Genomic DNA, 18,381 nt, shown 5'->3' on the forward strand with positions numbered 1-18,381 from the left:
CTATCTCACGTCAGTCTGCGGGTTTGGTTCCCAGCTCATCCTGAGGACAAGGCCCAGTCAGTCTATCTTCATATTCCCAGCTCAGTCCCATCACCCTGTTAAGTCAGACAAATCTCCAATTCGCTTAAGTCACCCCTGTCCTCCAGTTGCCCACCGAACCCTCATTTCAATCTCCCTCCTCTTTGGGGGCGGCACAGTGGCACAGTGGTTAGCACTGCTGCCTCAGAGCACCAGGATCAGGGTTCGATTCCCAGCTTGGGTCACTGTCTGTGTGGAGTCTGCACATTCTCCCCATGTCTGAGTGGATTTCCTCCGGGTGCTCCGGCTTCCTCTCACAGTCCGAAAGACGTGCTGGTGAGGCGGATTGGCCATGCTAAATTCTCCCTCAGTGTACCCGAACAGGCGCCGGAGTGTGGCGACTCGGGGATTTTCACAATAACTTCATTGCAGTGTTAAAGTAAGCCTACTTGTGACACTAATAAAGAAAACTATTTTCCCTTTCATTCTTGTCTTGCTGAAAATCTCTAAAACCTCTTCCAGTTGTGTTGAAAGGTCAGTGCAGTGAATCTGCTTCTTTTGGGTATCGGAGTATTTCTAGCTTTTTCTGTTTGTATTTAGAGAAACAATCTGTTCTTCTGGCTGCCCTTGGCCCTAGATTCAGGAATGACACGTGCGTTGGTTTCGGACCACGCCTGACGCAGTCTCTTGGCTCAAGTACACTCTCCTGGGACGGAAGGAAGTTTAAACTCCTGCCAGCTGCCTGATTTATCGCCAGCGCACAAGATACCAGAAAGAATAAAAACCTCAAAAAAACTAAACACAGAGAACACATCCACGCCACATTTGTAATGAGACTTCGCTAGCCCAGCAATTTCTATCCTTCAGTTACCCGTTTACCTGTCAAATCGACTCTTTCTCACATTAACCTTTCACTTTCCCGACAACTGTTGGAGAGAGGCAGAACGAATGAAAGAGAGAAGGAGCGAGGGAAAGAAAAAATAAACAAACAGAAAGGAAAAGAAAACGATGAAAGATAAAGGGCCTGATTTTACCAAAACTTCGCGCCTGTTTTCGGGCGCACAATCGCTGTAAAGTTGGGCGTCGGGCCTAGACTGCGATCTGCACCCAAATCCGAGCAGATCGCGGCTTTACCAACACCCGATTCGGGCCCGGGTCCGGCCCACGCCTGAATCGGGCGGCCCAACAATTTAAATGTATTTGCATGCATTTAAATCGACTTAATGAACCGCGCGCCCAACCCTACCGCCAAATCCCACTTTACCGTCTTCTGGTCCGATCCGCATCTGCGCTGTAATCGACCTGCCGAATAAAAGTCCGAAGTCGCCGCTGCAGCCTCCAAAGAGCGGGGTCAGAGACTGCAACGGCTCCCTGACCCAGGTCATCCTCTGGTCGGTGGGGGGGGAGGGGGGTGAGAGGAGGAGGGGGGGTGTGACATCTCATCCCCTGGGGGATTACTCTTCCCTGCACGGGCAAGAGAGCGGGAGAGATGGCTGTGGCTGGTAGTGTACCAGTGATGGTGTATCCCTTTACAGGCCCAGCTTGGTCCTTCCCCAGTGTCTCCTCTTGGACTTGTACTGATCTTGTAGCCGGTTTTCATGCGGATCCACTGTGGAATCGGCCGGTTCTGCTTCATCTTCTTAGCGAGGAATCGCTTCATCCTGAAGGTTTTGTGGGATGACATGGCCGCACGTCCACTCCGGAAGGAGGGATCGGCCGCAGACAGGCAGCGGAGCCCCCACACCGACCAGAGGATGATGCGTCACACCCCATCTCCTCCCCCCCGCCATGGGATGATCGGTCACACCCCCTCCCACCACCGCCCCCCACCCCCAATGGGTGATTGGTCACACCCCCTCCCCTCCCACCCCCCCCCCCCCCCCCCCCCGAGAGGATGAGACGTCACACCCCCTCCCCTCCCAACTGCACCCCCACCCCGGCCCCCAGAGGATGAGACATCACATCCCCTCTCCTCCCCCCCCACCCCAGGGGACGATCAGTCACACCCCTTTCCCTCCCACTACCCCCCCCGCCCCGCAACCAGAGGATGATCTGGGTCCCACCCCCCCCCCCCCCCCCACACCCGCCCCCCCCACCCCTCCCCTCCCCCCCCCCTGACCAGAGGATGACCGTCAGAGAGCCGCTCTCTCCGCTTTCTGCTTTTTCTTTCTTTCTCACCCGGGCGCTCTGTCAGATTTTTTTCGATCTGCGCATGCGCAGTTCAGAGCTCCGATCGGTCCGCCAGCGCTAAGCCCCGCCCACAGCGCGGATCAAGCCGGAGCCGGCAAAACGCGTATGGGCGCGCTGGAAAGAGGATTCCAGGCGCGGATCTATTTGACGCCCGGATTCGGCACTAAGACTCAAAATGGTAAAATTCCCCCTAAAGTGTGTATCGCACCTTTTGTGGTCGCCAGTAACCCCAAAGATCTGTACAGCCGAGCAAGTATACTTTTGAAGCGTAGTCACTGCTGTAAAACAGCAGCCGGTCTGCGCACAGTAAGATCCCACAAACAACAACTTGATAACGACATGATGTTGGGCTGAGGGGTGAACATTGCTCAGGACACAGGGATGCTCTGTGAGAGAGTTGGTGCAGACTCGATGGGCCGAATGGCCTCCTTCTGCAGTGTAGAAATGTTATGATTCTAACACTATGACACTGGAGAGAACTGCCTCGCTGTTTTATTTTCCAAGTCTGATCTTTTGCCTGGGGCTCAGAGGGCAGACGAGACATCTTGGCTTGATGGTTCACTCAGAAGGCAGCATCTTCGACAGTGTGGCACCCCCACGGTGCTGCGCCAGAGTGCCAGTGTGGTTTCCATGCTCAAGTCCTGGGGTAGGTCTTAACTGTATAACAAGAGAACCAGAGAAAAGTTACAGCACAGAAGGAGGCCATTCAGCCCATCATGTCCATGCCAGTGCAAGGACACCCAGCTGCCCTTTCTAATCCCACCTTCCTGCGCCCGGCCCATAGCCCTGTCACTTACAGCACTGAAGGTGCAGATCCAGGTGCTTTTTAAAAGAGTTTAAGAGTCTCTGTCTCCACCACCAACTTGGGCAGTGAATTCCAGACACCCACCACCCTCTGTGTAAAAGAGTTCTTCTTCATGTCCCCTCTAGTACAGGAGTACAGGAAAGAGATAGAGAATCTGGTAAACTGGTTCAACGACAATAATCTCTCCCTCCATGTCAACAAAATGAAGGCGATAGTCATCGACTTCAGGAAGTGTAGTGGAGGACAAGCCCCTGTCTACATCAATGGGGATGACATAGAAATGGTCAAGTCTTTAGATGTCCAGATCACCAACAATCTGTCCTGGTCCCTCCATTCCGACGCTAGTGTTAAGAAAGCCCACCAATGCCTCTACTTTCTCAGAAGACTAAGGAAATTTAGTATGTCTGCTATGACTCACACCAACCTTTACAGATCCACCATAGAAAGCTTTCTTTTTGGTTGTGTCACAGCTTGGTATGGCTCCTGCTCTCCCCAAGTCTGCAAGAAACTACAGAAGGTCGTGAATGAAGCCCAGATCATCACTCAAACCAGCCTCCCATCCATTGACTCTGTCTACATTTCCCGCTACCTCGGCAAAGCAGCCAGCATAATCAAGGACCCCACACACCTCGGACATTCTCTCTTCCACCTTATTCCGTCGGGAAAAAGATACAAAGGCCTGAGGTCACGTCTAACCGACTCAAGGACAGCTTCTTCCCTCCTGCCATCAGACTTTTGAATGGACTTACCTTATATTAAGTTGATCTTTCTCTACACCAACTATGACTGTAACACTACATTCTGCACAATCTCCTTTCCTTCTCTATGAATGGTATGCTTTGCATAACGCGCAAGAAACAATACTTTTCACTGTATAGTAATACATGTGACAATAATAAATCAAATCAAATCAAAATCTACAACAACTACTGCTACTAAATCTACTACTGCCACTCATCATGAATCTATGTCCCCCGGTTCTAGAATTCTCCACCAAGGGCAACAATTTTATCTTGTCCACTCTATCTCTTCTCTTCTGGTTCAGAGGCATGAAGGGCCACCAACTGGGGCAGATGGAATGAAAGAGAGAGATGGAATAAGGAAAATAGTGCACAGACCACATCTTAGAGGAGTGATTAGGATGGTCTGCACACAATCAGCATGGTAGCTGGGACACCCGCACTGTGGAGAGGTAGGAGAGCAGGTTATTTCTCACAGCCTGAATTGTACAGGCACCCTCCTCTCAGAATCAATGTTTAGCTTTCATTGTAAGCGTATCAAAATAATTAAAAGATATATATAATTAAAGATTATGCAAGTACTGTCACCTTCACTGGCAGAATATTCTGCTAGATTCAGCCATGGTCTTGGTGCCAGGTTTTTTGACCACCCATGTGCCACCTCGATACAACTGGCATAAAATACTCACAAAGGGTGGCATGGTGGCACAGTGGTTAGCGCTGTAGCCTCACAGCTCCAGGGACCTGGGTTCGATTCCGGCCTTGGGGTCACTGTCTGTGCAGAGTTTGCACATTCTCCCCATGTCTGCGTGGGTTTCCTCCGGGTGCTCCGGTTTCCTCCCACAGTCCAAAGATGTGCGGTTTAAGTGGATTGGACATGTGAAATGCGCGAGATTAAGGAGTTAGGGGAGGGAAGAGCCTGGGTGGAATGCTTTTTCGGAGACTCGATGGGCTGAATGGCCTCTTTCTGCATTGTAAGGATTCTATGGGGCGGAGGCTGTGGTGGGGATGGGATGGTGGTGGGGGTGTGGGCAGGGGGGAGGGTGCAGGGAGTCGGCCCAATTTGGGTACATAAAATCTAGCTCAGAGCTGGGGGTTTCTCATCTGCTTTTATTTATTCGTTCCATGAGTGCCTCTGGCTAGGCCGGCATTTATTGCCCATCCCTAACTGCCCCTTGAGAAGGTGATGGTGAGCTAAGTTCTTGAACCCCTGCAGTCTATGCGGTGTAGGTACACCCACAGAGCTGTTAGGGAGGATGTTCCAGGATTTTGACCCAGTGACAATGAAGGAACAGCGATATATTTCCAAGTCAGGGTGGTGAGGGAAACTTGTGAGTGGTGTTGTTCCCAGGTATCTGCTGCCCTTGTCCTTCGAGATGGTCGAGGAGCTGTTTTTTCTAAAGTTTTTTTATCAGCGTCACAAGCAGGCTTGCATTAACACTGCAACGAAGTTACTGTGAAAATCTCCTAGTTGCCACACTCCGGCTCCTGTTCGGGTACACTGAGGGAGAATTTAGCATGGCCAATGCACCCTAATCAGCACGTCTTTCAGACTGCGGGTGGAAACCGGAGAACCCGGAGGAAACCCATGCAGACACGGGGAGAACATGTGGACTCTGCACAGACAGTGACCCAAGCCGGGAATCGAACCCGGGTCCCTGGCGTTGTGAGGCAGCAGCGCTAACCGCTGTGCCACCGTGCCGCCTGCCTTGATAGATTGCGAACCAGTCCAACGCCAGCATCTCCACATCATTGATAGATTGATGCAGTGCATCTTGTAGATGGTACACACGACTGCCGCTGTGTGTCTGGAGGGAGTGAGTGTTTAAAGTAGCAATCTAGCGGGACTGCTGTGGTTCAGTTTCAGTTTGAGCTGTGACAATTTCCATTTTCTCACTATTTTAAAGAAAAAGGAGTCCCTGTGACTCCATCCCTGTGAGCACAGCGGGGAATGGTTTTCATTTCAAACACATTCCTTGCTGGTGTGGGTTGGGGACAGCAAAGGCTGTGAATATTGACACAGCTGAAACTCACTCTTAGAACCCTGCTGAGAGGGTGAATGAATGAATGAATGGGTGGGCGACACCGATTGGCAGTTCAATCAGCCAGTAGCAGGTGGGAAGGAGGTGCCCGCCCACAGCAGCAAGCCAATCAGAGAGGAGGGGGCGGAGCCAGCGTTGCAACAAGGCGGGATGGGTTCAGGGGCAGTTATAATGCTGGGCACTTTAAATGTGTCAGAACAGATTAAATAGCTGTCCCAGAGTCAGGATCGGGTTAGATTAAACCCCCGCGAGTCTTCTGCTGCCGGGACAATTTGAAACGAGCCCTTCTGAGTTTTTAAAGCCCTTGAAAAAAACTTTGGGAAAAGTTTGCAGAAACTTTTTTGGGAAGTTTGCCTGTAGCAATGTTTGGGGGACTGTAAGTGCGGGTGAAGCCATGGCTGTGTACACTCTGACCGGCTTTTCTCTGGTGAGTTTGCTGTCCTTCGGTTACTTGTCCTGGGACTGGATGAAAGCCGGGTCGAGCGGCAGGAAGGTGCCAGCCCCGGCGGGCGACGGTGCCAAGGAGAAGCCCCACATCATCTTCATCCTGGCCGACGACCTGGGCTACCACGACATCGGATACCACAATTCAGACATCCGCACCCCCACCATGGACCGCCTGGCTGCCGAGGGGGTCCAACTGGAGAATTACTACATCCAACCCATCTGTACCCCATCCAGGAGTCAGCTCATTACAGGGAGGTGAGTGTTCCAGAAAGTCTCCCAAATACCTCCCAACATTTAACCTCTCAGTTACTGCTGCAGAATGGGGATTTTCATTTGATTTATTATTGTCACATGTATTGGGATACAGTGAAAAGTAATGCGCGCTATACAGACAAAACAAACCGTTCAAAGAGTACATAGGGGTGCGCACTATACAGACACTGTACCGTTCATTGAGTACATAAAGGAGGAAGGAAGGGGAGGATGCAGAAGGAAGTGTTACAGTCATAGCTAGGGTGTAGAGAAAGATCAACTTAGTGCGAGGTAGGTCCATTGAAAAGTGTGATGGCAGCATTTTTAGGATATGGAGCTGGGGCAGCACAATGGCACAGTAGTCAGCACTGCGGCCTCACAGCGCCAGGGACCTGGGTTCGATTCCCGGCTTGGGTCACTGTCTGTGCGGAGTGTACACGTTCTCCCCGTGTCTGCGTGGGTTTCCTCCGGGTGTTCTGATTTCCTTCCACAGTCCGAAAGACATGCTGGTGAATTGGCCATGCTAAATTCTCCCTCAGTGTACCCGGACAGGCGCCGGAGTGTGGCGACTAGGGGATTTTCACAGTAACTTCAGTGCAGTATTAATATAAACCTACTTGTGACACTAATACTTAAAAACTTGAAACTGTCTCAATCTCGGGGTTAATGAATTAAGATTCAAGGTTCGAGTCCTGGCGGGCTCGGTGTGATAATTTAGGGTGGCACGGTAGCACAGTGGTTAGCACTGATGCCTCACAGCTCCAGGAACCTGGGTTCGATTCCCGGCTTGGGTCACTGTCTGTGTGGAGTTTGCACATTCTCCTCGTGTCTGCGTGGGTTTCCTCCGGGTGCTCCGGTTTCCTCCCACAGTCCAAAGATGTGTGGGTTAGGTTGAATGGCCAGGTTAAAAATTGCCCCTGAGAGTCCTGAGATGCGTAGGTTAGAGGGATTAGCGGGTAAATATGTGGGGGTAGGGCCTGGATGGGATTGTGGTCGGTGCAGGCTCGATGGGCCGAATGGCCTCCTTCTGCACTGTAGGGTTTCTATGATGATTTCTTTCTAAGATCATATAATGCACAGAAGGAGGCCATTCGGTCCAGTGCATCTGGGATGGCCCTCTGCAACTCACCACATCCCACTCCCCTGCCTGTTCTCCCTCACCTTGCAAACTCTTTTCAAATAATGATCCTGTTCCCTTTTGGAAACCACGGTTGAGGGTGCATTCACAGGCAGTGCGTTCCAGACCATAATCACTCGTTCTGTAAAGTGTCTTGGTCTTGCCTTGCAACCATCATGGTGTAATGGAGGAAATGTAGCCACCGGTTCTTGCACAGCAAGATCTCACCATCAGCCATTGGACAATAGACCGCATCAATCAAAACAGAAACCTTTGGAAAATTTCAGCAGCTGAGGCAGGAGAAACCACGGTAACATTGTGCAGGCGAATGATCATTCTTCAGGAATGGTTGACCAGATAGTCAGATTTTTGGACTCTCAGGGAATAAAGGTATATCGGGAATGGGAAGGAAAAAGGAGTTGAAGGCTAAGATCATCCATGATAGGATTGAGCAGTGGAGGAGGCTTGATGGGTTGAATGGCCTACTTCTGCTCCTATCTCTCATGTTCTTGTGAGTTTTGATCGAGGGATTCAAATGTGAGGGGTCAGAACAGAATAGATCAGGAGAAACCATTTCCAAGGTGAAGAATCAAGAACTAGAGGACACAGATTGAAGAACCAAAGGAGACTTGAAGAAAAGCATTTTGACACAGCAAGTGGTTAGGATCTGGAATTAGGATCAGGCACTTTTCCCGGTTTTCCAAAGGGAATTGTTTCAAAATCTGAAGAGAAAGAAATATATGGGATTACAGAGAAAAGAGCAGTGAGATGAGCAGAGTTACTCTTGCAGGGGGCCAGTACTGACATGAAAGACTGAATGGCCTCCTCCTTGTGTGTTTCATAGAAGCATAGAATCCTACAGTGCAGAAAGAGGCCATTTGGCCCATTGAGTCTGCACCGACCACAATCCCACCCAGGCCCTATCCTCATAACCCCATACATTTACCCTAGCTAGTTCCCCTGACACTAAGGGGCAATTTCCCAAAGCCAATCCACCTAACCCGCACATCTTTGGACTGTGGGAGGAAACTGGAGCACCCGGAGGAAACCCACGCAGACACGGGGAGAACATGCAGACTCTGCACAGACAGTGACCCAAGGCCGGAATCGAACCCGGGTCCCTGGCGCTGTGAGGCAGCAGTAATCTGCTTTGTTAGTGATGTTGATGGAGGATTAAAAATTGTTCTCGGACATCGGGGAGAACCAGCACCCCCCACCACCCCACAACCGTCCCACCGTATACACCCTGCACCCCACCCATTCCGCACCGCTCTTTCAAATAGTGGACACGAGATATTTTCTTTTACATCTCTACCTCAGAAGCAATTGGAGCCTCATGGAGTCGTGTGTGAGGGTGGCTCCTCTGACAGCGTAGCTTTCCTTCAGCAGTGCACTGCAAGTGTCAACCTGCATTCTGTGCTTTGGTGTTTGGAGTGAGGCTGGAAGCCACATCAGTGTGCTACCCAATAAACCAGGGCTATGCTGTTAAAAAGAGGAAATAATTTGATTCTAATTGACTTTAATTTGTACATTTATATAATTATTATATTTAATCGCAACCCTGCAGCGGAGCCAGAACTCCGGGTTTGAATCTCACATCAGGACTTGATGGCCAAGGAAGGTGCGTTCATACCACGGTCAAACAGGTTGTGTATCAACCTGGAAATCCTTCCAAAGCATGCCAATGGCCAGTGGTAAGGACAGAGGTGATTCCTGGTCAGCCATTGTGTTTCTCATTCTTTCTCATGGGGTGTGGGTGTTGTAGAAAGTTCTGCATTTGTTTTCCATCCCTAATTACCCCTGAACTGAGTGGTTTACCACACCATTTCAGCTGACAATTCAGAGTCAACCACATTGCTGTGGGTCTGGGGGTCACATGTAGGCCAATCAGGTGAGGGTGGCAGATTTCCTTCCCTAAAGGACATTAGTAAACCAGTTGGGCTTTTACATAGAAATATAGAAGATAGGAGCAGGAAGAGGCCATTTGGCCCTTCGAGCCTGCTCCGCCATTCATCACAATCATGGCTGATCGTCCAACTCAATAGCCTAATCCTGCTTTCTCCCCATAACCTTTGATCCCATTCATCCCAAGTGCTATATCCAGCCGCCTCTTGAATACATTCAATGTTTTGGCATCAACTACTTCCTGTGGTAATGAATTCCACAGGCTCACCACTCTTTGGGTGAAGAAATGTCTCCTCACCTCCGTCCTAAATGGTCTACCCTGAATCCTCAGACTGTGAGCCCTGGTTCTGGATGCCCCCACCATCGGGAATATCCTCCCTGTATCTGCCCTGTCTTGTCCTGTTAGAATTTATAAGTCTCTATGCGATTCCCCCCGTTTCATTGTTAATTGAACTTAAATGCTGTGATGAGATTTGAACCCATCTCTCCAAATTATTAGCCTGAACTTTTGGATTACTAGTCCAATGACATTACCATCACACCACCATCTCCTCATGCCATGTGATGGGAAGAATGTTGGAGTCCAGAGTACAACATGCTTTGATTTAATTTGATTTATTATTGTCACATGTATTAGTATACAGTGAAAAGTATTGTTTCTTGCGCGCTATACAGACAAAGCATACTGTTCATAGAGAAGGAAACAAGAGAGTGCAGATATAGTGTTACAGTCATAGCTAGGGTGTAGAGAAAGATCAACTTAATGCGAGGTAGGTCCATTCAAAAGTCTGACGACAGCAGGGAAGAAGCTGTTCTTGAGTCGGTTGGGACATGACCTCAGACTTTTTTCCCGGCGGAGGAAGGTGGAAGAGAGAATGTCCGGGATGCGTGGGGTCCTTAATTATGCTGGGCTGCTTTGCCGAGGCAGCGGGAAGTGTAGAGCCTGCATCTTCACTTTCTGTGATTTGCGTACCGGCGTACCCAGCTCCATTTCCCAGTCCCTCAGCATTTTAAAAATTCATTTGTGGGACATGGGTGTCGCTGCCAGGCCAGAATTTATTGCCCATCCCTAGTTGCCCGAGAGCAGTTGAGAATCAACCACATTGCACGTGTAGGCCAGACCGGATACGGATGGCAAATTTCCTTCCCTAAAGGACATTAGTGAACCAGATGGGTTTTTCCGACAATCGGCAATGGTTTCATGGTCATCAGTAGATTCTTAATTCCAGATATTTTTTTATTGAATTCAAGTTCCACCATCTGCTGTGGCAGGATTCGAACCCGGGACCCCAGAACATTAGCTGAGTTTCTGGATTCATAGTCTAGTGATAATACCACTAGGCCATCACCTCTCCATATATTAAAAAAAAAAATTCTGCCTTTTTCTTCCTCTTACCAGAGCGGGTAACTTTACACTCCCTGCATTTATACTCCATCTGGTGTGTTACCCACTCACTTAACCTCTCCATAATCACAGCGTATTTTCCAATCGAGCTTTGTATCGTCAGTAAACCTGGATACATTACACTCAATCTCCTCATCTAAGTAATCTGCAATAATGCCTCAAACTAAAACCCAGCGTAAAGAGGACACAGCTTCAAAAGCAAATACAGCATCTGATGTTGAGAGTTCTTTAGGCAAGTGTGACCAGCATGTGAAATAGGTTGATAATGACAGCACAAAGCCTCAGAATCCCATCCATTGACTCTCTGTGCCGAGGGTGCACCGCAGTGCTGATGGTGCACTGCAGTGCCAAGGGTGACCACGGTGCCGAGGGACCGCCGCAGTTCCAAGGGTGACCACGGTGCCGAGGGACCGCCGCAGTGCCAAGGGTGACCACGGTGCCGAGGGACCGCCGCAGTGCCAAGGGTGCACCACGGTGCCGAGGGACCGCCGCAGTGCCAAGGGTGCACCACGGTGCCAAGGGACCGCCGCAGTTCTGAGGGTGTGCTGCATTATCAGAAGAGCTCTCTTTTGGATGAGCTGTTAAGCTAAGTCCACCCTCTAGGATGGACAGGAAAGATCCTGGAACAAGGGCAGGGGAGTCCGCCCAGATCTCGTGGCCGATATTTATCTGTTAACCATCGAACTACAGAATCCCTACAGTGCAGAAAGAGGCCATTCAGCCCATCTAGTCTGCACTGACTCTCTCTCCTATCCCCATATCTCCATGCATTTAGCTAACACTCAGACTTTGGGATTAGCACAGCCAATCCACCTAAACTGAACATCTTTGGACTTGTTTATATAAATGGTGAAGAACAGGTTTGTAAGGGCGGCACGGTAGCACAGTGGTTAGCACTGCTGCTTCACAGCTCCAGGGACCTGGGTTCGATTCCCGGCTTGGTCAATGTCCGTGTGGAGTTTGCACATTCTCCTCGTGTCTGTGTGGGTTTCCTCCGGGTGCTCCGTATTCCTCCCACAGTCCAAAGATGTGTGGGTTAGGTTGATTGGCCATGCTAAGAATTGCCCTTAGTGTCCTGAGATGCATTGGTTAGAGGGATTAGTGGGTAAATATGTAGGGATGTGGGGGTAGGGCCTGGGTGGGATTGTGGTCGGTGTAGACTCGATGGGCCGAATGGCCTCTTTTTGTACTGTAGGCTTTCTTTGATTCTATGAAGATCTGTGCAAAGCAGATGATCTGGTCATTATCACATTGCTGTCTGTGGGAGCTTGCTGTGCACCGTTTGGCTCTTGCATTTCCTGATCATAACAGAGACTTCAAAAGAGTAATTGGCTCCAAAGTACTTTGAGACGTCTAGTGGTGAGGAATCATAAAAAAATCACTGCAGTGCAGAAGGAGGCCATTCGAGTGTGCACCGATTCTCTGACGGAACACCTTGCCAAGGCCCTGTCCCCGTATCCCCACACATTTACCCGCTAATCTCCCTAACCTACACATCCTCAGACACTCAGGCGCAATTTAACATGGCCAATCCATCTAATCTGCACATCTCTGGACTGTGGGAGGAAATCAGAGCACCCGGAGGAAACCCACGCAGACACAGGGAGAACGTGCAAACTCCACACAGACAAGTGACCCGAGGCCGGAATTGAACCTGCGTCCCTGGCACTGTGAGGCAGCAGTGCTAACCACTGTGCCACCTGTAATAAGTCTGCAGAGGCAGCGATCCCTTCACCAAAATCCCTTTATTTACAATTCCAGCAGCAGTACACAGAGTGCTCGCAGTCAGCAGTCTACCTTCGGGAGTGCCAGAGGAACTGACACACCCGATTAAAGTCAAGTAAATAAAGTTACATTAACACTGCAATGAAGTTACTGTGAAATTCCCCTAGTCACCACACTTTGGCGCCTGTTTGGGTCAATGATTTGATTTGATTTGATTTATTATTGTCACATGTATTAACATACAGTGAAAAGTATTGTTTCTTGCGCGCTATACAGACAAAGCATACCGTTCATAGAGAAGGAAAGGAGAGAGTGCAGAATGTAGTGTTACAGTCATAGCTAGGATGTAGAGAAAGATCAACTTAATGCAAGGTAAGTCCATTCAAAAGTTTGACAGCAGCAGGGAAGAAGCTGTTCTTGGACCTAACCAGCACATCTTTCAGACTGTGGGAGGAAACTGGAGCACCTGGAGGAAACCCACGCAGACACGGGGAGAACACACAGACAGTGACCCAAGCCGGGAATCGAACCCGGGTCCCTGGCGCTGTGAGGCAGCAGTTCTAACCACTGTGCCGCCCAAGGCAAAGACTCCCTGATTGGCCCATCAATTGGATCCTTAATCAGGGAGTTCACACTCCAATAGGCCAACCTCAATGGCCTGATTGAAGTCATTACATCACCCTTGCACAATATAAATGTCAACTGTTTTCCTACACTTTACAGAAAGGGTAACACCTCCACCATTAAACAACCTCCCCATGTGGATTCCAGTCCCTGTGTTCACTCACTCCTCCACATAGGAATTCTATAAGTAGTTATCGCAGCGCTATGCCCTTCTGAATCTAACTTTCGAGTTCACTTGTTATTTTCACTTGTCTTTTTAAATTAACTTCCCCACTCCTCTCTCGTGCAAGCTACATCAGTCAGTACAATTTTTTAATTCATTCATAGGACATGGGCGTCGCTGGCTGGACCAGTATTCATTGCTCATCCCTGACTGCCCTTGAACTGAGTGTCTCGCTAGGCCCCTTCAGAGGGGCATTTAAAATTCAACCACATTGCTGTGGCTCTGGAGTCACATGTAGGCCAGACTGGGTAAGGAAGGCAGATTTCCTTCCCTAAAGGACATGGTGAACCAGATGGGTTTTACTGACAATCGTCCTCATTCCGGATTTTTATTGAATTCAACTTTAATTATCTGCTGTGATGGGATTTGATCATAGATTCCCTACAGTTCAGAAGAAGGCCGTTTGGCCCATCGAGCTTCCACTGACAACAATCCCACCCTTTCCCCCTAACCCTACATATTTACCCTCCTAATTCCCCCGAAACCAGGGTCAATTTAGCATGGCCAATCAACCTAACCCGCACATCTTTGGACTGTGGGAGGCAACTGGAGCACCCGGAGGAAACCCACGCAGACACGGGGAGAACATGTAAACTCTACACAGACAGTGACCCAAGTCGGGAATCGAACCCGGGTCCTCACTGTGAGGCAGCAGTGCTAACCGCTCTGCCACTGTGCCGCACATCTCCCCAGAGCATTACCCCGGGTCTCTGGATTACTTGTCTAGTGACTATACCCTTGTGCTATTGGGGAGGAGGAGTTAGGTGTGTATTTCTGCCCCTTTTTCTCTGACAAAATAATAACAGACAAATTGGCAGATACTCCCCTGTGGAAGTATGGCCGCTGACTGCAGCACCTTTCAGGGGCTGGCGAACCAGTGATGACCGAATGGCCATGAGTGATCTGCATCACTTCTAGTGATTGCTGCCAGAAAGCCCTTGTGGGTGGACCTCTGAGGAGGACCCCGTCCTGCAGCATCTTCTGGGAGAACAGCCCCTTCACAGGTCAGGTTTGTCTACGAAGGGCGGCCATTTTGAAGAGTCTCCAATAACCGTCAAAGGGACGAGGGAGGAAATGTTAAATGTTTCTTTTAGCAAAATCTCTGTAGTTGCAAATTGAAGAAAAGATTGAAAATGAGTAATATCTGCAGATGTGGAGTGATTGATGCTGGATGATGATTCAGCTGGCCAAGACACAGCTCATTTCACAATGCTCACAGCCTGAATTATACCCAGTAATCAAAAAAAAAGTACTTCCTGAAGTATCGTGGATCAAAACACTGCAAAAAATGGGTTTCGCATTAAATAAAACTCTTCAAGCTCTCGACAAACTTGGGCTGGATATCATTTAAGCAGTGCTTGATATATATAGCTTTTCACCTCCCACAGGTCTTTTCAATCTTTTGCACTGTTGGCCTTCCTTAAACTTTTTAATAACGTTATAAAGTGATCTTAGAATAAAGTGATATTGCAATCTAATCCTCAATTCCCACTCCTTCAACCCGTTTAGTATTTAATCAAGGTTTATCCAACAACACAGTGCTGCGTTATCAGAGGTGCCTTCTTCCGGTGAGATATTAAACTTAAGAATAGGGGGTAGGCCATTCAGCCCTTCGATCCTGTGCAGTCACTGTTTTGGTGTAGGAATCACAGCAGCCAAGCAAAGCCCCACACATAGCACGGAAATAGTGACTACATCTTCTGCTTTCAGTGAGGTTTGTTGAGGATTGGATACTGGTTGCAGGGAGGAACTCTCTTGCTCTTCCCCAGACCGTTGTTGCAGAATCTTTCATGTCTACCTGAAAGGCACAGATGGAGCCTTGTTCTAACATCTCATCTTACCTACAGCGCCGCTGACTGTGCAGCACTCCCTCAGTACTGTACTGCAGGGTCAGCTTCCATTTTGTGTTCAAGTCTCTGGGAGCTGGAGTTGAACCCATTACCTCTGACTGTCAGGCACTGAGTCACAGCTGACACTGGACAACGAAACAGGAATAGGCCCTAACAGCAAAAAAAAACAGAAAATGCTGGAAAGTCTCAGCAGGTCTGACAGCATTTGCGGAGGGAGAACAGAGCCAACGTTTCGAGTCTGGGTTACCCTTCGTCAGAACTGAAAATGAGGAGGTCAAATTGAATTCTTTCCAGCATTCCATTGGATTGTGGATCTGTATGCTACCATCATTTACACGCCTCTGCACTCTAACCTTTGATACTTTAGCCCAACAAGTATCTATCAATCTCTGACTGAATTGGTGGAATTTTACCACCTCACCCGCCCGAGGCGAGTAGGATCCTGCCCAAGGCCAATGGAGGAATCCGTTCTGCGAGCCGCGCCCGCTCCGATTCTGGGGCAAGCGAGGTGGTAAAGTTCCAGCCAATAGCTGCAATTGACCCCATATAGGCATAGCTATCTGGAGGAGAGAATCCCACATTTCCGTGTGAAACGTTGCACCCTTTCTGAATTAGATTAGCTCTAATTCTAAGATTGTGCCCCCACCCCACCTCACCCACTCCGCCTGCCATCTTGAAACCTCTCCAACCAGAGGAGGGGCCGCATGGTGGCACAGTGGTTAGATGGGCGGCACCTTACCACCCAGTGGTTAGCACTGCTGTCTCACAGCGCCAGGGACCCAGGTTCGATTCCGGCCTCGGGTCACTCTATCTTGTGTGGAGTTTGCATGTTCTCCCCGTGTCTGCGTGGGTTTCCTCTGGGTGCTCTGGTTTCCTCTCACACTCCAAAGATGTGCGGGTTACGTTGATTGGCAATGCTAAATTTGCTCCTTAATGTCAGGGTGATTAGCAGGGTAAATAGATGGGGTTACATGGATTACATGGGTGGGATTATGGTCAGTGCAGGCTTGATGGGCCAAATGGCCTCCTTCTGCACTGTAGGGATTCTATGATTCTATGAATCATTCTCTCTCTCTCTCTATCCGCCCTACAAGTTAAGCTGAGGCTGTTCCTGTCTGGTGACATCAGAAACCCATGGCAGTATGTTGAAGAAGAACAGGGGAAGTTCTCCCCGATGCCCTGGGTCAGTACTTATCCCTCAAGCAACGTCATTTTAAACTGAGAACCTGACCATATATCGGCTTGCTGCATGCGCGAATTGTTGCTGCGTGATCGTAGGCAACAACAGTGGCTGCATTTCACAATGCACCGCAAATTAAACAGTTGGAGATGTTCCTAAGACAAGTGATAAAGTGCAGCGTCGATGCAAGTTCCTTCTTTGTAAATCTTAACTGTTCTTTGGCAAATCTTTTCCAAATGACGGGGCCAAGTGCCTGAATTAACTCTGCTATCTAATGCTCTTTATGAAGAAGCAGTGCTGGTTCTGATGATGGACAGTTCTGCATTACGTATTTATTTGAAGAAGTTTAACCAGGATATCCTGGTGGCCTTTTGCCAGGGCTGTGACGCTGCATCTTCTCCACTCAGTCGGGTTGCTTCAGCCTGTGGCCCCGACTTAAAGCGGCAACAACCAATACTTCAAAAATAATGCACGCCGCCCAGGGCCTATTAAACTAAATTAATGTTTATTTATTAGTCACAAGTAAGGCTTACATTAACACTACAATGAAGTTACTGTGAAATTCCCCTAATTGCCACAATCCGGCACCTGTTCAGGTCAATGCACCTAACCAGCACATCTTTCAGAATGTGGGAGGAAACCGGAGCACCCGGAGGAAACCCACGCAGACACGGGGAGAAGGTGCAGACTCCGCACAGACAGTGACCCAAGGCAGGAATTGAACCCAGATCCCTGGCACTGTGAAGCAGCAGTGCTAACCACTGTGCTACCATGCTGCCCACACTCTACTTAAAATAACGTTTAATAAGAACATAAGAACTAGGAGCAGGAGTTGGCCATCTGGCCCCTCGAGCCTGCTCCGCCATTCAATAAGATCATGGCTGATCTTTTCGTGGACTCAGCTCCACTTACCCGCCCGCTCACCATAACCCTTAATTCCTTTACTGTTCCAAAATTTATCTGTCCTTGCTTTAAAAACATTCAATGAGGTAGCCTCAACTGCTTCACTGGGCAGGGAATTCCACAGATTCACAACCCTTTGGGTGAAGAAGTTCCTCCTCAACTCAGTCCTAAATCTGCTCCCCTTTATTTTGAGGCTATGCCCCCTCGTTCTAGTTTCACCCACCAGTGGAAACAACTTCCCTGCTTCTAGCTTATCTATTCCCTTCATAATCTTATATGTTTCTATAAGATCTCCCTTCATTCTTCTGAATTCCAATGAGTATAGCCCCAGTCTACTCAGTCTCTCCTCATAAGCCAACTCTCTCAACTCCGGAATCAACCTAGTGAATCTCCTCTGCACTCCCTCCAGTGCCAGTATATCCTTTCTCAAGTAAGGAGACCAAAACTGTACACAGTACTCCAGGTGTGACCTCGCCAGCACCTTATACAGCTGCAACATAACCTCACTGTTTTTAAACTGTTTTTAAAATGACTACACGCTCAGCTTAAAGTGCAGTAAGAAGTCTCACAACACCAGATTAAAGTCCAACAGGTTTATTTGGCAGCACTAGCTTTCGGAGCCTCAAGCTCCTTCTTCAGGTGAGTGAGGACTTGGAATAAACCTGTTGGACTTTAACCTGGTGTTGTGAGACTTCTTACTGTGCTTACCCCAGTCCAACGCGGCATCTTCACATCACAGCTTAAAGTGGCCATGCATCTTTAAAGTGACCCTTCCCTGTTTAAAGTAACTCAGCTGTTTAAAGTTGACAGAGTTAATAAAATTCCCAATGAAAAGAATAGCAGGAGAGTGAACAGAGATTGATTTTTGTTTTTATTTAACTTTCTCTCAATAATACGATGCCTAAACTTCAGCATATTTATCACTGTAATTTCAGTGCTCATTCCTGTATCATCC

General features: G+C 48.8%; 1 protein-coding gene across 1 annotated transcript in view; it reads left to right on the top strand.

Moving 5' to 3' along the window:
* Positions 1 to 5,968: 5,968 nt before the first annotated feature.
* LOC144505448 (arylsulfatase I-like) overlaps positions 5,969 to 18,381 on the top strand; it is a 29,215-nt gene continuing 16,802 nt past the window's right edge. Inside the window, exon 1 of the mRNA XM_078231550.1 lies at positions 5,969 to 6,497. Within this exon, the coding sequence (XP_078087676.1) occupies positions 6,190 to 6,497 (308 nt within the window). The 5' untranslated portion in view covers positions 5,969 to 6,189. The remainder of the gene's footprint in view (positions 6,498 to 18,381) is intronic.

The sequence above is a fragment of the Mustelus asterias genome, chromosome 16 (assembly GCF_964213995.1).
Source record: "Mustelus asterias chromosome 16, sMusAst1.hap1.1, whole genome shotgun sequence".
In the NCBI taxonomy this organism is placed as follows: domain Eukaryota; kingdom Metazoa; phylum Chordata; class Chondrichthyes; order Carcharhiniformes; family Triakidae; genus Mustelus; species Mustelus asterias.